The sequence below is a fragment of the Colletes gigas genome, unplaced genomic scaffold, assembly GCF_013123115.1.
Source record: "Colletes gigas isolate AHSC1104 unplaced genomic scaffold, ASM1312311v1 Colletes_gigas_Sc00033, whole genome shotgun sequence".
In the NCBI taxonomy this organism is placed as follows: Eukaryota; Metazoa; Arthropoda; class Insecta; order Hymenoptera; family Colletidae; genus Colletes; species Colletes gigas.
In genome coordinates, this window is record NW_025106662.1 from 686107 (window position 1) to 708917 (window position 22811).

Consider the following 22811-nt stretch of genomic DNA (forward strand, 5'->3'; position numbering starts at 1 on the left):
TTACTCGACTATACGAATAATTGGCTATTCAATTATCTAACTATTCATATAGTTGTGTATGTAATCAGTACTTGAATATTTTATACATCGAACAAGTATCTGCATATTTATAGTGTGTCGGATTACAAACAAAGTTCTTTAAGTTCGCCATTCCTTTTAAACATTTTGCAATTTATTATATGCTCGAGTAAAATTTTAAACCACCAAAGTAATGGTTATTCAAGCACGAGAGTCTTTAATGTCACCAAAGACGTACGAATACTTTAAACGTTATCGACCGTATAATTGGTCATCTTAAGAAAAAAGAACCGTGAATTTAGACCTAGAAAAGACATACAAAAGTTATATTACATTGTATACATTATATTTTAAAGTTGTAGCAATTATTGATAGAACGTAATCTCAAAATCTGTAAATTGTTATCAGGTTTTTAAAATGTAGTTTAAACGTTGAATTATTATTTTGAGAAGCAAATTCTAGTAACGATTAAACAGAATCGTCCAATTTAGCCAATTACAGATAAAATGTTTAATTTTCAAAATAGCCACGGTCAACCGCCTGTAAAGATACTATTATCCTGATAATTAATTAATTTATCGGTTTATGTAAATTCAAGCCTTCCTCGTTTGATAAATTTATTTTCAACGGATTGTGATTCTTAATTTGGAATGATACTTTCTAAATAATTATTATCTTCAATAATTTAATTCCGTTTTATAGGAGTATTATCTGTTTCTTGAAACTATTTTCAATGTGTTACATACACGATTACGTAAAGGGTGGCGCCCAGTCTTTTAAGTAAATTGAATAACATTGTCACTGTTCGCGAGTTCGTAACTCTTTGGATTTAGATGCCTTTCGACGCAACAGTCACTTGGACTTTCCGTACAGAAGCTCTGCTATAACGTGTTCAGACTCGCCTATTCGTCAATTTAATGTTGGTATAGTGAGACGACTCGATCGATCCGGTCGCGCGCAAAGTTAAGGCATTAAACTTGTCTGGCTGTCTGTAGTAAACGATACTTGCCACACGAAGACAATGTGCAAGGAAAGCAGTCTTTCATTAATTGCATTTCAACCGGTAAATATTCTTGTAAATTGTTCTTAAGTGTTCGCGTAAATTTTTGGCATTTGTTTTGCAAACGGTCGAAAGTTAACAAGTTCGTTGACTTACGAGTCCATAATTGATTCAGAGGTCAGTAAAGTTCAATAAATTCGCTTGCAAAGATCAGAAGTTCGGTCATGCAAGACCATATGTAACACGTGCTTGTATATTAGGCAAGATTAGTATACAATATAAGATTTTTTTTTACACTTTTGGTTATTTTGCATTCAAATTAAGAAATCGGATTACAGTGAGTCACAGTTAAAATCGTACAACACATATGAAAATATGTTTCATTCGAAAAAAGAAATTTAGGAATGATTTGGAAAAAAAAAATAAAGCAAACATATATTGTAAATATATCTGTATTTATTGTGTAGTAACGACAAAAGAAATGAATATTGCTTAACATAAAAAAAAGTAAAGTTACTATAATACGGTGCAGAAAACATCTCACAGCTAAAATCGTATGCTATTTCCCTATCTGGTATTCCTCTCCAGGAATCCCCGAAAAGAAAGGAAGAACGTTAAACGGAAGAAGATCACATTGTTTTAGCTTGTTAGTAAACGTGGTATTGCATCGAAGTAAGAAAATAAATCGTAATAATAGTAAAAATGAAGCAGACGACGCTAGAGGTCCGAGAAATTGTAAAGAACTTTCAAAATGGGAAAAGCTATCGAGAAATTGCAAAAATTATTGGTAGATGTATTAGCATTGCTCAATACATTATTAAACGCTATAGAGGAGGAAATAGAATTACAAATAAATTAAGAACAGCACCGAACAAAAAATTTAATGCATACGATGAGTAATGGATAATTAGAAAAATCAAAGAAAATCCAAAGCTGAGTGCACCTAAATTGTCGAACGAGGTGGAAAAATATTTGCAAATATCTGTTAATCCAAAAATTGTAAGAAGAGTACTAAGAAAGAATGATTTTTATGGGCGTGCCGCAAGAAATAAATCATTTGTCAGCGATAAAAATAAGAAAAGGACAGTTTGCAAGACAGTATCTAAATAAGAATTTTAGTTTTTGGAAAGAAGTTATTTTTGCCGACGAAAGCAAATTTAATCTTCTTCATTCGGATAGCAAAGTTACTGTATGGCATAAACCTAATGAAGAATTTAAAATAAAAAATATGAATCCTACTATAAAACATGGAGGTGGGCCAGTGATGGTTTGGGGGTGTATATCAGCTACTGGAACAGGAAATTTGTAATTTATTGAAGGGAACATGGACAAATTTGATTATTTGAATATTTTAAAAAAGAATTTAAAAAGTAATGCCGAAAAATTAGAAATTTTGAATTGTTTAAAATTTTATAGTGATAATGACCCAAAACATACGTTGCATATTGTTAAAGTATGGCGATTATATAACTGCCCGAAAGTTATCAATACACCTCCCTAATCATCCGACCTGAACGTAATTGAGAATATTTGACATGAATTAGAAATAAGGATTAGAAAATTTACGATTTCTAATAAAAATGATTAAAAAAAGGCATTGGAAGAAGAATGGAGAAAAATTGACCCCGATTTTACACAAAACCTAATAAAATCTATGCCGAAATGGTTACATGCCGTAGAATGCAGCCGAGGATATCCTACAAAATATGTACTAATTTTTAATTTAGTTTAAATATAAAACAATATTCTTAATGTGTAGAATTTTAGCTGTGAGATGTTTTCGGCACTGTATTATAATAACTTAATTTATATATTTATAATAACGACTTTTACAATTGTCTAATTTTGAAAGTGGTGTAAGTCCATTTGCAGCCCGTAAGTATACATCATTTTAGTAAAATACGCGTAAAACAAATTTATATAACCAAATTACATATTGATAAAACAGTAGAAACATTGCTAGACTTCATATAATTTGCCTAAATTTTTTAATTAACAGATATGTTAACCTTTAATTTTCTCGAAACAAGAGAAAATGGACTTACACCACTTTCAAAATAAACGGTCCATATGTCTGCCTTATTTTTTTTCCAAATCATTCTTAAACTTTTTTTTAGAGTGAAACATTTTCATATATGTGATGTATGATTTTGGCTGTGACTCATTGTATATGGTGAAACGCAGAAGGTAATGTAAAACGTATCGATAGTATCGATAAATCAAAATGCGTGTATCAATGACAATATATTGAAAGGAATCGATATACTTGATATATCGAACCCAATCGTTGATGTCAATATAGTATTATCGATAATCGTATTGACATCTCGACGGTAAACCAGGGTATGTTTCAGTTTGCGAAACCTTCAGAAGTCGTGCTTCTTCGATAGAAAAGTTCCTTGTTCGTTGAATACGCTTTCCTTCCTTTGACGTGTTTCTTTTTTTTTGTTCTCACATTTCAATGGTACTTCCTCATGCGTTCTAATTATTAAATGAATCGTTAGATCATGTTGTTTTAAGTAAAACGTCTTTCTTATAGCTATTATTACAGTTGGAAAGTTTAATTACATACTCGATGGTAATTATTTCGGACTGTTTATTATGAGGATAACGTTTCAAACATAAGATATAATAAAGTCGAGAGAAAGTACAGCAGCAGCAATATTGTATTAATCGTAAGTTATGTAGCTGCACTTATTTAATTTGTTTTTCTATTTTCTCATTAAGAAAATACATACAATAATTGAAACATCTTCCTCTTAATATGTTTACAGAATACTGAGGTATTATTATGTGTATCATACCAGAAGTATTTATCGCCTGTTGAAGATAATTAGTTATCAATATTCTTGATCGTATCATTATGTTGGGAAGAAGAAATTTTAAAGTAACCTAAAAACATACATTAACCTAAATAATACAATTAATATATCGACGATGATTGTAAAGAAAGTCTCGGGTAGCATTAGCATTGTTTAATTGCCATTAATTTCTAGGCAAAATACGATTAGAATTCGTGCGAGCAAACACGCGTATCGTCGGCCGAGTAGAATTCCATCAAGACAGGGAACAAAATGGTGAAAAATTCAGCATTAAAATGCAACAGACCCCAATGCACTTTAATTCGACTCGAATCAGTTGGATTCGAGTGGAAGAACTCGGTCCGGTTGCAATGTGAACTTTCCAACGATTATCGCTGCTGAAATCATGCGATGTCGCCGGGTTGATCAACGGATCCGTTTGTTTTTTTATCTACCTGAAAAAAAAGAAAATGGCGCTGGATCCTCGTGCATGTACTTTTTCCGTAAAACAGCCTAGATCGCGTGACACGGTCCGCATAACGTGCACGTTTTTATCGTTGTTTGTCTGGTCTCGAATTCTTCAGGTCGTCATGCTTTGCCGAGCTACCTTGCGATAGCAACGTAACGTTCGATACCAGTAACTTTCGATAATGCTGCTTTCGATATTCGATAGGGTCAAATATCGATTTCGGGAATCCTATAAATTCAAGTGCATGTACGGGAACGTGGCATCAGTAGCGGAGAAAACAACGTGATAGGAGTTTAGAACTGTTTATCCGTGTACACGCTGTATATTATACAGGGTGCTCGGCCATCCCTGGGAAAAATTTGAATGGGAGATTCTTGAGGGCAAAATAAGACGAAAATCAAGAATATCAATTTCTTGGCTTCGTTAAAAAGTTATAAAAAACTTAAATTAAAAAATTTTAAATCATTCTGAAAAAATTATTTTTGGCTGCGGAGATCAATTAAAATCATTTTTGGTGAATACACATATCCTCAGAATTATACCAACTTTCGAGAAAAAAAATTCAGGTAGCTGCCTAAATTTTTCAAACCGTTTTAAAAAAATGATTTTCGGTTGCAAGGATCGATTACAATCATTTTTGGTCATTACACATACCCCCGAATTCCTACGTATTTTTGAGAAAAAAATTCCATACCGAAAATCTAATGTGTGGCCAGAAATACTGAACGGATTGGACGATTTTAATGTTTCAAATGGTAAACAACGCGTATTTTAGTGTAGAATAAGTAAATATTTCAAGTATATTCGAAAAATTGTTCCTTGACCCCGTAAAGTGAGAAAAACCCCGTAAAAATGGTCCAATTTTCAAACGACCATAACTCCTAGAATAGTGAATATATTTTAATGAAATTTTTTTTTGAAGTAGTGCCCATGGATATCCACAAAAAGTATTAGACTTGCGTATTAAAAGTATTAGATTTGCCTACAGCGTCAAACAAATTTATTAAAATTGAAAAACTAATTTTTAAGAAAAATCGTGGGGAGGGGGGTTGTAGTGCCTAAAAATAGTCGCCCAGAGATTTTTAATATCCATAGCTGTATTTGGTTTTCTCCATACAAATTTTCTTCCTTCCCAACCGAAGATCTTAAATTTCGGTTCGTCAGTAAAAGTTACATTTTTCCAAAAAGTAAACTGTTCCTTTATATACTTCGTAGCAAACTCGTACTTCTTCTTCTTATTTTGCAAAACTTATGAACGGCTTCCTTCGAGCAACTCTACCATGATACTTCTGTTTTCTTAATACTCTTCTAATGGTTGAGTCACTTACTTTCTTATTTAAATATTTTTCGACTTTCGACACAAATTTTGAAACACTAATCCTCGGGTCATCCTTATTTTTTCTAACAATCCATCGTTCATCCCTGATATTAAGTTTCTTATCAGACCTCTCTTATAATTTATTCACTACACGACCTCTTCTTTGTATTGTTTTATTATACATTGAACTGTGCTTCTACTTCGATTAATAATTTTACTAATTTCATTATAACTTCTCTTGTTTATATTGTGATAAATAACTAATTCACGCTCCGCTACTGTGGTTTGTCGCATTTTAAGGCTTTTTTATGAATTTTTTGGTAGAATAACGCATATAACGATCAGAATGCTGCTAACTCAGCTAAATTCAATCGCTTCTAAGCATTGTTACACGAAAAACAATTGGGGATTCACCGGATTTCCAATGTTACCAACAGAGTACGATTTTTACTGGCAACTAAGTTTCATACGCAACCTAAAATTTTATTTGATTTACTGAGTACTACTAAAGGTTCTTTTGTATTGTTGTTATGTATCAAATAAAGAAACGTTACACTATATGCATCTATACGAGTTTCAATAATTTAGTACAATTTTCATGTTTTATTGAAGAAATATCGGCTGAACCGCTATGTGTACGATTTTAAGTGACAGTCATTGTATATTATACAGTCGTGATATAAGAATAAGATAGAAGGGAATGATTAGGGATATCTTAGGCCCGAGTTTAACGAGCACTTTTTACGTCGCGTAGAAAACTGTTGGGTGTAATCGAACGAGGAAAACTGCGTAAAAATACGCTTGCCTGACCTCTGGTCTCGATTCATTATTATACCAGCAGTTTCTGACACGTTGTACGCCACGGAAAAATATATCATTTGCGCTTTGCCGAATGTTTCCTTCTGCCTTCTTGCGAGCGTGGATGACGTCATCGTGCACGGGGTCATTTGTGCGCGAAGGGGTCCCCGCCACTTAAATACGCGCTTAAAGGGCGGAAGTATGGTTACGGAACGAAGTCGTATACTACGCGTATGAGATACGCGAACAATGATTACCGTGTACTATATGAAATGTTTCTATTTTTAGACTATCGAGATATAGTGTTGTTACGTTATGTTATTATCGCTTTATATCTTGAAACGTGTCACTACATTAAAACAAAGTACTATTGTGTTTTGCGTATCACGAACGCTGTGTGCTCTTACACGCATCTGTGTTTAGAACACTGAGCTGTGTAGTGTTAGCGTCTTAGCTACTGTGGAGAGTGAGTCATCGGATAGTAAAATCGGGAGGAAATGTCTTGGGACATACGAGGGTCGTTCAATAAGTCCTTAGAAAAAGATAGAAAAACCAATTATTTTAGGTAGTTTTTTTTTTTATTTTTCAACATAATCTCCATTTAGCTCTATTCACTTTTCCAAGCGTTTCTCCAACTTTATTAAATAAAAAAAAGTCACTGGGGGCAAAATCCGGCGAATACGGTAGATGTTGTAATAATTCGAACTTTAATTCCATGATTTTGGCCATCGAAACTGCACAGGTGAAGACGTTCCTTGCTTCGATCGACAATAAAAATGAAACCATGTGGTGGATATAACTGAAACTTTGAGAGTTGTCTAGTGAGTCACGATGCTTATTAAATACAAACCATTTTCGATGCTACGAGCGCCAGGTCTTGAATTTTCTAAGGACTTATTGAACGAACCTCGTAATTCGACCCACGGACTTTTAATTTTTAATCGAAAATTAATCGGGTATCGGATAGAATTGTTTTGAAAAATTGAGAGAGACTTGAAAAGAGTTATTTAATTAAATGCTGTTCGGTGACCCGATTTATTTAAGGAACGAGGTAAACTTGCCAAATGTGAAATTTAGAAAAGGGTGACCCTGAAATCGGGACGTAAAGTATTTCTCAACCGGAGTTAAATTTTTGCTACGCGTTCGATGCCCAGCTTTTGCGTCTGAAAATAACGTTTTATACTCGCTTGGAAACGTAACCCTTCTGCGCGGCGTATTTTGACAATAAAATGTGAGTATGAAACCGAGGCTGGTCGTGTTTGCATGTAAAAAAATATTTTTAGTGCGTCTGAAGTTTGAAAAAAAAGTATCGGTGACAAAACGATTACTTTTATTGGTTTATCGATCGTCAGGGAGGTATTCGTGCATTCATCGCCAGTATGTTGAGTATACGGGAAAGGATGGAAAGCAATTTGAAACAACGAGTCAACAAAAATGAATTCGACCGGAACGCGATTGACTTTCTTGCAATTCTAAATTGAGAAAATACATTTCTTTTTGTAAAAGCAATTATTCGCCTTATAAAGGAAGACGTTTATTTCAGACGACAATGACGTTGGAAGGATATGTATATATAAAAATCAAGGTTACCGAGTTTTATAAATGGAACTTAAAAAGAGTGTGCTCTGGAAGATCGTAATTCTTTTTATTATTCTAAACTAATCTAGATACTTATCATGGATTATTATTCACGAAGAATATCTACCTTTGCAACTTACAAATTTTAAATCATCAAAAAATTGTTCTTACTATCGCTTAACATTGTTTTTATTTTTTATTCAAAAAAATAAAATATTTAAATGATGCTACTTGATATTTTAGTGAAGATAATTATACGTAACAGTTAATATACTGAAGACATTTCCAGTTAAACAGTCGGTGGGCCCCCTGCGTTCGTGAAAAATACTCGTTACACGGTGTCTCATGCGTGTAACATGCTCTCGAATCAATACTGTCCGTACAATAGGGGCATATCTAACGTTTAATACTCGTTTTTTCGTTACCCTCTTCGAGCGTAATCTTCTTCTGGCCATTTATCCCCATTGATCTATCGTGCACACGGTCGTAACAGAAACTTCTTATTTTTCAGTTTTTATTTACGTTTATCGGTGACACACTGTACACTATAAGTCGAGCGTCAGCGTTGCATTATCACGAGTAATCGTGATATACGTCTTTCCGGTCGTGACCCGAAGATTCTCGCGAGGTTTTGTAATTGTAATTTCAAGAACAAACAATTTCGTGACATTAAGTTGCACAGACTTAATTTATACCTAGAGACAGAGACAATAATTTATAATCTGTGTTGCAATCTTAATTTTTAGCAAAAAAGTCAATTGTAAAAAAACACAGAAAAAATATGTTTTTCGAAACAAAACTTTCGTTCCTTTCAATTATTTATGTGTATTGGTAGGCTACCATACTTGCTATAAATTAGATATCCGATTTATAATATTATGATTAATTACGATACCCCTCTTGTGCTATAATTAATGAAACGTTATATAATATTAGAAATCAGTTACGTATGAGGTAGACCGTTGTTCTAAGTTATTACTATACGTAATTATGTATTGGATCATTTTTGTGAGTTTGCAACTGTTCCTATCTGAATAATAAAAAATAGTAGCGTTTCTATAGTAACCTCAATATTAGGTAGATTAATTATTCGAGAGTGTGATTACTCGAAAAAAAGTTCATTTCGGCATTCTTATCTTTTCATTCGTAGATGTCGCGAATGTAGGACAGGGGACAAAATGAAATTGCAGATTTTCGCGCAAAATTCATTAAAATGGATTTAATGGAACTGTGTTACGATGATTGGGGTTAAATTCGAAGGTGAGAGTACGAGCATTATTTCGAGTAATCTTTTTTTTTCCCCAACATTAATTAAGTTATACGACTTTAGCCGTTACTGGCGTGTTAGAAACTCGAGAGAAATCCCTTTACCTGTCGTTACTACATTGCAAATATTTTTATGCAAATGATAATCACTTCTTTAAAAGAAAAAAGGCGACGAAACTGTTGACATATTATTTCAACATTACTTGCTGGTGCCTTATTAAATTTTATTTGTGATTATTTTTCTAAATTCCATTCGCATCATTTAAATTTGTACGTACATGTAATTTATACATATATGCATTAAAATTCTGAAATGTTCAACAATATTGATATTATGATAATTGAAAATTCTTGTTGCGAAAAATAGACAGTTTTGTAATAATTTTACTTATGCAACTCAAGATTGGATAACACCTCGTTAAGTGTTACATTTCTGCACGTTTAAGGGCACCGGTAGCACCCATCGTTTAACTAAGAAATCACCATACAATTTGTTCCGGCCACTTAAGCCCGTTGACGACAGAAGCGCGCATAATGTGCAGTGTGCACAGTATAGAAGGCGTGTGTAGGTGCTTTCTCCTCCAGCTGGAACTTTATTAACTGCAATCTAAGCGATAGTGCAATAATGTAACACGTCCTCGGTAGAAACGTCCACATTTAGACGGACGCGAAGACTTGAAACATCAGATTTATAAATAAAACATACTCAATCACTGTGAAAACACTTTACAGTCAATTATTAAAAAAACGTGTCACAGTAAATTATTATAATACATATTATATTCAATTATTATGAAATATATCAGTCGGTTATAATATAATGTTAAAGTCATATACAGGGTGTTCGGCCACCCTTGGGAAAAATTTTAATGGGAGATTCTAGAGGCCAAAATAAGACGAAAACCAAGGATACTAATATGTTGATTGAGGCTTCGTTAAAAAGTTATAGAAACATTTCCGGCCACACAGTATATTTTCGGTAAAGAATTTTTTTTCTCGTAAGTACGTACGATTTCGGAGATATGTGTATTCACCAAAAATGATTGTACTTGACCCCTGCAACTAAAAATAATTTTTTTAGAACGATTGGAAATTTTTTAATTTTGTCGATAAATTTCACACCTATTCGAATTTTTTTCTCGAAAGTGCGTAGAAATTCGGAGGTATGTGAGGTATATTGACCAAAAATGATTGTAATTGACCCATACAACTGATAATAATTTTTCCAGAACGATTTGAAATTTCTTTTTTTCGCCGATATATTTAGGCACCTACCCCTGTCGATTTTTCTTAAAAATTAAATAGAAATAGTCTAACGGGACTGTATTTATGTATATCAGTGATTCTCAACCCATGGATTTTTTGAAACGTAAATCTATTAAACGTATGAATGTTGAAATGTAATTTTTCTTTTTCATAACAAACAAGAACACGACCGTGAAGAACTGTCTACTATGGAATTTGGGTCGCACTTTGAGGGGGTTGAGGAGCACTGATATGCATACACTTACCGAGCAGGTTGCATAGCAAAGTACCTTAAGAATTGCGAAATGACCTGACGTCTTTGCACAATATCTATTTTTGTATTTAGTTTAAGATCGAGTACACTGGTAACATATTTTATAACTAAGCTTTGGACTATCTTCAATTTTTCATAGTCCACATTTCATCGTAAACATTGACCTTATACGAATCCGCTTTTGATTTATTCATTCTGTTAATAATTTAGCGTCGTTTCCACCATCTTGATTATTTTTGAATTTTGAATTTTGAATGTTACGCTCGGATATTACGTTGGAGGACAGTGTTTCGAGAGTTCACACTTTCTTTTTGTCCTTTTTCTAAGAAGCTTGTCGTGCTAAGTCGGTGGTCCCCTTATTACAAGTCTCGTATTTCGTGCTCGAGAGCAAACCATTGGTGGGACAGTAAATTTTCGAATAGCCAAACGGTAGGACATCGAGTTGGGCCATGCCCTTGACCACTTCCTCGAAACTCCACCAATAAAACAACATCTCCTTAATTCTGAGGGTGGACAAGTATCGTCGATAGCTGAACAAACATAGGCGAGTTTTCCGAGGGTCAGACTTACGAAGTTCGACTCCGGGACTAAAAGGTTATTTGATCCCTTAGAGCTACTATGTTGAATAAATTTATTCAACGATAGTATAAGAATTCATTTGTTTTTATGGAATCCTCTTTGTAAAAGATATATATCACAAGATTTTAACCGAGTTGTGTTTTTACATTTAGAAAGATTCGATTCTTTGGATGTTAATATAAAATTAAAAATTCCAATCTAGACGAAAATAGGCTACTTAATTTGCAAAAGTATTAATTCTAATTTAATATCAAATTAAACATCTAATCAACTGTCTTAATCTAAATATGCTAGTTACTATAATAATATAGATACATTTACAATATGTATTCATGATATTCTTCTATAATATCTTCAAATTATTTTATCAGGTGAATCGTATGTGCGATTTGGAATGTCATTCGCTATACGTCGGCGAGAAAGAAATTGAAGGACTAATTGAAACCATTTGGTAGCTCTCAGCGACTGCCAAATTGCACGGTCCATTGAATTATCGTCGTTATTTCGTTCATGAAATTCCCAAGCGGAGATTAGTCCGTGGAGCAGTTGATAGTGGTAATTAGAGTCACCGAGCGAGCTTAATCTTCGAGCAGGCTCCTTGAATTCGAAACAGTAAATACGATCGACTGATTACTTCGAATGGGACAGACTGTGCTTACGCCGCCATCTTTAAAATTTAATGGCTAGGATTACTGTTCCAATCAAAGATAAATTTCAATTAAACAAACCCATCATTGTTATTATAACTTTCTGTTATTCGATCACGTTATCTTTCATGGTTATTACGAAGATGGAGAAACCGATAATAATATAATACAACGTGTGTGTTCCATCCATGTAAACACAACCGTTCGAATGTATTTGATTTTGTAATTGACTTTAGTAACACGAATCTAAGTTTACCGTTCCTATTAAAACAACAAGAAAAAAATTAGTCCAGTGGCCTAAGTATAATTTTCTCTCGAAACCATCTTTCCTACGTTCGTTCTATATTAAAATTCAAATTTATTCAGTAAGTTTACCATTCATAATAACGATGAGTTTAGTTCAGCAAATACTGGTTGCTCTTAAGGTAATCTTTCGATTTGTTTGCTTCGCGCTGAAGTACAAATTTACAATTCGTATTGAAACAGCGAAGAAAAAGATTTGCAATTAAAGGATTGACGGGGGAAGCCTTAACAACGCGTACCGCTCGCAGAAACGGCTCAGTCGTAGCTATTCCAGTTTAAACAATGACTCGAAAAAGGAAACTCTTCAACAAAGTGTAACGTCCACTCTTCGCTGAACAGTTAAACAAAACATATCTCGAGCAAACACATTCCGGCGAGTGCAAATCCCGACATACAATTTAACTGGCGTACTTCTGTAATTTCACCAGCGTGTCGAGTGCACACGCCTTTTCCTACACTTGCAATTCTCTTTCCCGTTTCACAGAGGAACCGTTGAACGTGGAAAAATATTCATTACGCTTTATTATCGCTTTATGTCCCTTACATTGGCATACCATGAGTTTTAATTCTTTTAAATTTGACGATATCGATTATAGTACTTATTGCTACTGTAATTAAAAGCGGTGTCAGTGATTTCACTAGCACAATCTGGAAAGAAAAGTTCCTGCAGTTGGTAGGAAAATTGAACACCTAGTTTATCTTGACCCTGCACGGGAGGAAGTAGAGCTGAAAATATGAATGGAGATTGATCTGAAAACTCAAGAATAAAACATTAAGGTCAACAGAGACGAATAGTATAGAGAACAGGAAAAAGCGTTGAATACTTGACATAGAAACATCAGATCAAATCGAATGACTCTTCAGCAGTTCAGAGTGGTCTGTTGTGAAACAAGGATTCGATTAGAAAAGCGTGAAAAGAGTCAAACTTTCCAAAATGTATATGCTGTTCCATTAAAAAAAAGAAATAATGGTCGTTTATATGTTATGAAAATTACTTTAATGACTTCTACAGTACCAGACAAATATTTCTTTACTGTTCAAAAACTATTCCTAATAATACTATACACAAATAAAAGTCACTGACCTTTCAAGAATTATATTTGTTACTACTTTTACGTCGCATCAGTTTGTTTTTGAGGAGTAGTTATATGATATGACGGGGGCAACAAATTTAATTTTATTCCGGCTATACTGTTATCTCGTAACAGAGATTGGTCCATCGTATTACAGCCGAGTCTATTCTATATTCGAATTAGCGTGGCGTATCATTTACGTCAAACTATTATCTCGCATTCCATGTTCACGACAACCTCCTACGTGTCCTGGACCTCTTCGCCCCTCGACCTTTCTCGGAATTGCAAATTATAGCAAAGCATGCTATTTCTGTGAACGTACAGTAATCGTAACATGTGGGCATTAATTCACAGGTACAATTGTGGCAGAATATTAATAATGAAAAAAGTTTGTTCAAACATGTACGTACCCTAGAAAAGTTTCATTTACACAAGTACACATTTAAATAGGTATTTGCTTACAGATTTAGACAGTTCAGAGTCTTGTGTTACGCTTGCTCGATGTATCGATTATTAATGGAAAATAATATTTGTTATATTTGTTATATTTCTTTGTGGAAGTATCATAAACGAATTGGCAAGTTTCTCCTGATGAAAATGAGTCCAAACACGAACCCATTCGGATCATTTTCAATTGTATGCTATACTCGCTATTTTTGAAAAATTTTTTATTACGTATAATTCAAAGTGATCCGAATAGGGTCGTGTTTGTACTCATTTTCATCGGGGAAACCTCGCCGACTCGCTTATGATACTTTCATGAAGCTACAATGCACAATAAATTTCTATCGATAATGATAGAAAATTGTACTGGGTAGAAAAAGTTTGTCAAGATAAAACGTTATACGTTATTTAGATAAAATTGTGCCCGGCTATGGTAGATAACAGGGACACGAAGAATTCCCTAGACGAAAAGAAATTATCGGGAAGAAAAGGAGCAACGAAACCCATGTCACGTAACTTCCCTTCGGTCGATTCAGCCTAAAGGAAATAAAGGTTTTTACGGCGTTGCATCCGCGGTGATAACTGTCACGGATGGCGCAGGCTGCCCTCGGTAATTTCGGCAGGGAAAGATGCCAAAAGTGTTCAGACGAACGTGCAATATTTCAACGTGTCGCGCAAGATGCCACGATAAGACGTATCCTCACGGAAAAACTCGTCTGGACCCGAAGAATTATGTAAATACTACGCGTTACGCTCCGCAGGTTACGGTTGTTACGGTTGTAACAAATTTTCAGGCTTGTTTGTTAACCTCTGTTTCTCGAGTTTCCTCTACTTTCGGTGCACTTTAATGCCCGAAACGATGGCGCAAGTTTATTCGTACACGGTAGTGTTTTCGTTCCGGCGCACATTCTTTGAAAGTTAAAAACCATTAATGTTTCAAAATACGTGGGAATTTTAAATTAACACCTTGTTTCGAAAGTTTGTTTTCGCGCCCGAGTTAGATAAATGTAATTGAATTAAAAAATGGCGAAGAGTCAACACGATCATTTAGATCAGTGAATCGTATGAAACTAAATTGTACATTATAAAATAGAAAGGAGAAAGCAGTAACCACTTAAAATCCGGGTGACTGCTTTCAGCGATCACTTGATGTCGCTCGAGATGCAGAAGCACTCGTACTTCAGTCCTGCTTTTTTCCTTTTTAGCTTAGCCTCGATTACGTCTCAAAACTGCCATCACGAATTTCACTGTTTTTTAATATTCATATTATTTTCTACTTTTAGTTCAACAAATATTGACTAACAACTTATCGAACTTAACGATTTACAAGTAATTAGAAGTGATCGAGTTAGGTGACTCATCCTTTATTACAATCTTTGTAAGATACCAAGATAACGACACGAAGAGTCACAATGATTGGTTGATTACAGTAATCGACGCTCTTCTTGATACCGTATATCTTTGATTGAAACATTATATTATACAACAAACAGTATCATTTTGAAGTGGTCAGATTCTTAATTTAATTTAGGCAGTTGATATTTTGATAGACAGTAACAATAACAATAGAAAACGAGAATAGATCTCGACGGTAGCTTTCCCGCGCGAGTATACAAGTTGTTTTATTGTTTCACCGTTCGTGGCGCTACTAATAAAGGGACTAATGTTTCCCTGCATCTACTCTATCGTATACTTATTGCCATGAAAACCACATCGTTTCTCTGGACATTTCCATCCATGATTCCATTTACAGGCGATGAACGTGTTAATATCGATGCGTACCAATTCCCAAACATCGACGGTTCACTGTAATTGAATGTGAACTTAAACGACACGTCCTTTGTCCCGAACAACACACGTTTCTTTCATCCGCTAATTATTTTTCCGCGCAATCGAACCGACGCTCGACGAACCCGCATCGTGTACATTTCGCCATCTCCTTGGGTGGCTGTTCGATCATGAACGATTAACCCTGTACTACAAGGGTGCTCTTGTGTTCATCGTGCGCGAAGCAGCTGGAACGTCGCCAAGACTTCAACAGTCTCATTCAGGTCGAGTTACTCCGGGATATGTACCACGTTCAATAACAAGTTGCCGACGTTGCCGTGGAGAGATTCTAATTTTTCCCAGGGAAGGCAGGCAGGGCACCCGCGTAGGAGAGTTGAAGGTTCCAAGATGCACTTGGACCGCACCGAGAACAATGTACAAACTGTTGTGAATACGTACACGGGCCAGCGTTGGAGCACGTACTCTTTGAAACTTGGGAATCTTTTTTTTTTTCTTTTTTTTTGTCACTCAAAACTCGCGTGCATTTCTTCTTGTCCCTCGGAACGTTGACCCACTTGAATTTCTCGTAGCTTTTAATTTGTTTATTAAAAAGAATCACCCTCAAAGAGCTCCAAGTAATTTCTAGCAATTTAGAGTCTGTCTTTTGTTGCAATCTTCTGTGGAACCCCCTAATTGGTATCGTGGGGTGCTTCTTCATCTCTGTTGTTTTTCATTTTGTCAGTATTTTATTTTAAAGGTAGTCTGTAATTGGGAGTATATTTAAGATAATATAAAGTACAATATTGATTATATATAAATTTAAATTGTACTCTTGAGTATAATTAAAAACATTTGTAGGTTTTATCTCATTGTCGATCCTCGGATAAGACACGAAACCGTGTTCAAAAGGCAGTACTTTAAGTAACACGAAACGTGTGTCTAAGTATTTGGCCAAAAGGTCACGGTCGTCACTTATCGTTAACAAGCATTACGGCTCATCTTTGCGAAGCGTGTTGTTTGCGATTATAATTGTCACGTTACCGAGCCTCGGTTTCAGAGATCGTCAAGCGACGCGTGGGCGCGAACACAAATATATTTTTCGGTTTTTTATAGATTACAATTTTGGTATAACATAATATTTTTAACAACACAGAATTGTTAAAAAAATTTTCTCGTATAAATACGAATATCGTTACAGGAACAAGTTTCAGGATTACCTGATAATAATAATAAAAAATTTATTGAGCGCATTCAGCCTTGCTAGATTTGGAAGAGAATTTTATTTTCTGTTTCAGGAGACTCTTTGCAATGCACGCCTCTGGATCGTGCATACAAGAGCAAAGTATTGGGACACTATCCAGACTCGGTACCATGGAACCCTTTCGACGATCATGCTGTCTGCATGGTATGTCGCGTGGAAAACACGTGTTCCTTGTTCAAAAATTAATTTAATTTAAAAGATACAATACGCTATCGTTCTAATAGTTAAGAACCTCAAAAACTGGAAAAGGTTGTCTATGTAATAGGTGAGACAACAGTGGTCAAGGTTCTTGCATGAGTATTTTGTAATTCTTATAGAAAGAGGATATTGATACATAAACACACAACAATACAGGGTGCTTGGGGAAAAATTTTAATGGGATTTTAATGGGAGATTCCAGAGTCTAAAATAAGACGAAAATCAAGAATACCAATTTGTTGATCGAGGCTTCGTTAAAAAGTTATTAACGTTTGAAGTTCTCCCTGTAAAACGGCATCGCGCGTGTACCCAGCTATGTATATGCAGATTGCCGTTCCACAGGCGTAACTTTAAACGTTAATAACTTTTTAACGAAGCCTCGATCAACAAATTGGTATTCTTGATTTTCGTTTTATTTTGGCGTCTAGAATCTCCCATTGAAATTTTTCCCCGCGAACACCTGCCCCCTCGAGCGTTAATTTACCCTGTTGTGCGCCGTGCTATCGACAAAGAACGTCGAAATCCGTATCACGGTTACAATACAACTGGGTCTTCGCATCTCTTGCCCGAGTTCCAACAACCGCGGAGGACGTGACGCAGAGCAAACTGTTAGCGGATCAACGGTACACCCAACGCCCGTTTACACCGCGTTCTAGTTGCGGATGAAAAAGACGAGGCTGGGAATGAAAAGGCCGTTTGTTCAACGTCTCTCATTAGATATTCAATCTTTCAGCTTTGCCTGCCGAGCGGCCTGAGATTCCGAACCCAGAAGCACTCGGTGGAGCCAACGTTCCACTCGTTCGTGCTCACCAAAGAAGACGGGCACAGAACGTACGGTTTCAGTCTTGTTTTCTACGAGGAGTGCAGGAATCGAAAGATATGCGCGGCTATGCAAACCCTGCAGGCGATGCATATCACGGAACTGAGCAGCGGCCAAAACGGTACACCGCCAACGTGAGTCTCCTTTGCGCCATTTGCTCGCTGCATCCTCCAATGATACAGTTAATTACGCCTCCAGTCGCTCGGAGAACGGACAACGAATCGAGAAATTAAGGGAATTGGACACCGTGTATTAATCGTTTTAAAGCTTCAAATTGTCTTGTCAATTTCTACAAGCGTTACGCCTTAAGAGAGCTGCCTGGTCATTTTCTTTTTCTTTCTCTCCACTGTGTTAAAAATTCATGGTTTCAAACATTGTAAACGTATTCGACGTACTTAATAAGAAATTGTACAACGTCTTATATGTATAGTGAGAGAACTCTTAATCATCCAAATATTAAACCACGTTCAGAAATAGATAAATGAATAAAGGATAGATGAAAATTGTGTATCCGATGATATGTACCTTTGTAATACAATAGTCTTACTAAGTCAAGGCATTGATTGCTAACTAAATGACGTGTATTTTACCTCTAAATGTTTACCTTGAAAGCAGAAGAAAATATTCACCAGGTTGCCCTTTCAGCATTATACGAAGCATAGTCTAGATATTTTTATTAATACCAAGATTAAGAATGATATTCAGGTGTTCTGTTTCTCATGATTCATCCTAGACAAAAACTCCATTAGTAGGAAACGAGCAAGACAGAATTCGTGAAAGGTTTGACGGAAATGCGTTTTGCAGGGTAAGGAAAGGCCAGGATGGACATAACACGCGATCGTTGCCACGGCATTTCAAGCTATCAGCACACTCACCAGGTGCTGCGTTGGGCTACTATGACTCTACCAAAGACAAGTTGCTAGTGACCAAATCGATATCCTTGCTATGCCAGCAGCCTTACCTCCATGCCGCGAAAACGTTCCTCACTAATCTCTACAAGTAAGAGCCCTGAATTCTCATGTCCTGTGGGCAGAACAAAAATAAATTTAACGTTAGACAAATATCAACAAGACTACTGCATATTACAGATCAAACTTGTCTGCCATGAAACATTATAATTTGCACGTTACATTTGATTTCTGTAAATAAATTTTATTTCCATCAAGATTAGTTTGTAGAATTATGTTAACTAGAAACTTTGTACCCTTTCTTATCAGTGTTATAACTCTTTAAATTATTAAAACGGAATAAAACGTATTTCCGTTTTTAGATGTGTTCCTAGACATCCAGGACCTGGTCTTAGCTTAGAGTCCTACGTGTACAATATTCTTTACAACGTACCGGTACCATTACCTGGGAAGTCGTTGAAATTCTTCGTTCCCAGCGACGAGCCAGCGAAATCACCATTAGAACTGGTTATACATCAGCCGACACCGTTGCAGGAACTACCGATGCTCGATTATCCTCTGAAAGACATGTTCACATGGCTCGGCGCTGACTGCGTGATTCAGTTATTCACATGCGTCTTATTGGAGAACCAAGTGTTGCTCAGAAGCTCGGATTTTCACAAGTTGATGGTGGTATCCGAGTGCATAACGGCGCTTCTATTCCCATTTTCGTGGCAACACGTATACGTGCCGATATTGCCCGCCAGTCTGCATCATTTCTTAGACGCGCCTGTACCGTTCATAATGGGTTTGCATGCTCAGAACGAGGGTGGTGTGCTGAAAATTGCTAGCGAAGTAAGTGGTTTAGATCTTTCAAAAGATAGAGAATCCTACATCCTACCTATAACATGTATACATGTTTTTTGCACTCCAGACAAGATACTATTTCATATTCTGTTCTTCTATTGCAGGCAAATCTTTGTTATGTAGATATAGATAAGCAAAGTAGCCAATTTCCAGAAGAATTACCCGTGTTTCCTCATAGGATGCAATTTATTGCTGAGATTAAAGCTCTCCTAAACAAGTACAAAGTACCATATTCAGGAAAGTAAGTGAAATGATCGTTGTTCCCTTCGTTTTGCATTCACTTTACACAGTGGTGTAAAATTAAAATATTTTACAGGACTGACAACATGGTCATAAATCATTACAATGGCGATATCATGACTAGTAGTTTGACGCTTCCTGGTTCTGGTTTTCATCTCCCTCGCAGAAAACACTCGTTACACGATGTCTTGGATTGGGATCGACCAGAACCAACACCTCAATCAGACACTTTACAAAGAATAGTAGATATCGTTAAAAGAACGGGTAAATGTTATAGTATAGTAATAATATTCGATCATATTTTTTCTATTCACATACTTAAACATGTATATTTGTTTAACGCAGGAGTGAACGTAGATGATATTGATTCAATAGACGATAACGTGAAGGAAAGAATACTCACGTCGCAAGAGGAGTATCAGGAAACGCTTATGTTTAATAATGCCATTAGGGAGATTTTTTTGAACCGTTTTGTACAGATATTTTCTAGTTACGAACACTTCGTGATTCAACCAAGTCAGGTGAGATACGAGATTTATGCACGATTCGCTGCTGCAATTAAATTACAACTGTAACATCGATATTAATTGTATATTATAGGACAAAGATGAATGGTTGAATAACAGAGATAGTATGCACGTTTTTGATAAAGCTACGTTTTTATCTGACCAACCCACGCAACATTTGCCATTTCTATCAAGATTCCTAGAGACACAGATGTTTGCTTCGCTAGTCGACAATAAAGTTATGTCTACATGGAGCGAGCTCGACTTTAATATACGAGTTTTCGATCAAAGAATTTCTTTCCTGAGGTGAGATTTCTTCTTTTTAACTATTCACCATTTTACGGTTTTATTATTTTCTCTATTTACGTTGGAACGATTAATTATCTCGTTTATAGAAAAAAAGTTGGCGAGGGCATCGTACGATCAACTCGCTACGAACCATGTACAAGTATAGAAGAGTCGCAAAAAGTGTTGGAACAGAGAATGATGAACGTGGATTTCGAGACGAACCCACCCAATGAGATTCTTCCTCACAGGGCGGCGTATTTTCGAAGTTTTCCCTTGTTAGACACTGTTGCATTAAACAAGGAGCCGGCTCAGAGGTACATGTTATGTGCAAATGCAATTTTTCTCTTATATTAAATCAAAGTATACTAATATTTACTATCTTCTTTCCTGCCTCACATGTAGCATACTTCGGTAAGGACTAGTTCTGAAGTCGTTCATTGTGCATGCGTATTTTGCATTACTAACTCGGTGTTATAAATCAGAATTCAATTAATTAAAGAAAACTGTACGTAAACATATATTTACATTTATTTGTTTTTATGTGTTCAGTCCAACATGAATATGAACTCTGTTGAAGTTTAATTTCATTAATTAGTCATGTTTATTTAGTTGGGAGAAACTAAATTTTCAAGTATTAAAAAAATTTTATAGATTCGCAAATACATTAATTCCCCGAATTACATGCTCCACTTACATCGTACGTATTAAATAAAGTTTTCTTGTTTTTTTCCCTTCAACTTTTTTAATATAAAAAGGTACATTTTTGACCGTATTTAATTTGAATAATATTTTATACCAAAAGTAAAACTAGTGGGGAAAATTTCAAAACGAATTAACCGTGTAAGTGGAGGACTCATTTCAGTCCGCTTGTATCATTTGTATTTCGAATTTTATATAATTGAATATTTTTAAATTTTAATAGCCGTCATTTGTAATTGTGTTTATCTCATCTAATTTTAATCAAAACGAAGTGTAATTCTAATTGATCGTTTATTTACAATAGCAGTCGGAGAGGACAGACTCAGTGGAAATACAAAATGAAATCCATGGAATCGAACGGAAAACCAACTGCTCCTCAAGAAACCCAGTCACCCAGGCCACAAACTAAGCTCTCTGCAGACATGAGTCCAGCGTTGATAGCACAAGCCAATTGGACTTTTGTTGAAAAATTGCTCAAGGTACTGTCTTCGAAAAATGAAAGAACTCGGTTTAGATATTTTTCTAAAATAACGTAGTCGGGTACTAAATGTAAATCTTCTTTTGTCAAGGATTGCAAGTCAAAGACAAAGAGGATGTTAGTCGAGAAAATGGGTTCTGAAGCCGTGGCATTGGGCCATGGGGGCGAGTCGTTGTCCGACGTCGAAGAAAATACGCTGGTTGCCAGTCTCTGTGATCTATTGGAACGAGTTTGGAGCCACGGGTTGCAAAATAAACAAGGGAAAAGCGCTCTTTGGTCGCATCTCACCATGTACCAAGAGTTAGAAGAGTGTAACGAAACAACTAAATCCATAGATCCAAACTTTCTCTCTCCTGGTAAGTTCAGATTTATTATTACGCGGCGATACCTGTTATATAATTGTGCTTTATCTTCGTGGCCACGATACTTAATAAATTTTATCACATTTGAAAATTCAGCGCTAGCGTGGTGCGTGCTGCGGAAACGACTCGATTGTACGTGCCTTATTTTATTTAAGATAAAGTGTTAAAAAGTAGAGATTAGTTTCTCATACGTAGATACTCTGCACTGTATTAGTTGTAAGTGACCCATTATTGATAAACAATTATTTATCACTCTCTATGTGTTCTCCGCTAAGAATGCACAACGTATATTAGTGAGTACGTTTACCTGTTACTTTCGAGTAAAATCAAATATTTTAAGCGTAATATTTTGCTTTATTAAATATTACTTACAGGCATATTTTGTATAAAAATTTTTTTATTGGGAAGATTATTCGTTTATCTCCGCTTAAGTTGATTATTATAATTTACACATTTACTTTCTATCGTTTCTTTTATGTTATATTGTTCTTTGTTTGCAACAATGAAGCAACTCGTAAAATTATACCTTTTATGAAAGAAAATAAAAGTTTTTAAAACCTATTAAATTGCAACCAATGTAGACATTTAACGTTAGGTCGTCGAACGTTCTTTTGGGTTGCCCCAC

General features: G+C 35.5%; 1 protein-coding gene across 5 annotated transcripts in view; it reads left to right on the plus strand.

Annotated features, from left to right (window-relative positions):
- Positions 1-22811, plus strand: part of LOC122402066 (DENN domain-containing protein 5B) — a 37382-nt gene that overhangs the window by 9036 nt on the left and 5535 nt on the right. For 2 of the 5 annotated variants that reach the window (XM_043404576.1, XM_043404581.1), the window contains exons 2-13: positions 16876-16985; positions 17773-17993; positions 18664-18858; positions 19130-19601; positions 19718-19854; positions 19930-20117; positions 20199-20374; positions 20454-20665; positions 20755-20961; positions 21050-21058; positions 21651-21825; positions 21916-22180. In XM_043404576.1, the coding sequence (XP_043260511.1) occupies positions 16876-16985; positions 17773-17993; positions 18664-18858; positions 19130-19601; positions 19718-19854; positions 19930-20117; positions 20199-20374; positions 20454-20665; positions 20755-20961; positions 21050-21058; positions 21651-21825; positions 21916-22180 (2367 nt within the window). Of the gene's footprint in view, positions 1-16875; positions 16986-17772; positions 17994-18663; positions 18859-19129; positions 19602-19717; positions 19855-19929; positions 20118-20198; positions 20375-20453; positions 20666-20754; positions 20962-21049; positions 21059-21650; positions 21826-21915; positions 22181-22282; positions 22319-22811 lie in introns of all 5 variants that reach the window. The other 3 variants (XM_043404579.1, XM_043404577.1, XM_043404578.1) reach the window with 3 other exon arrangements.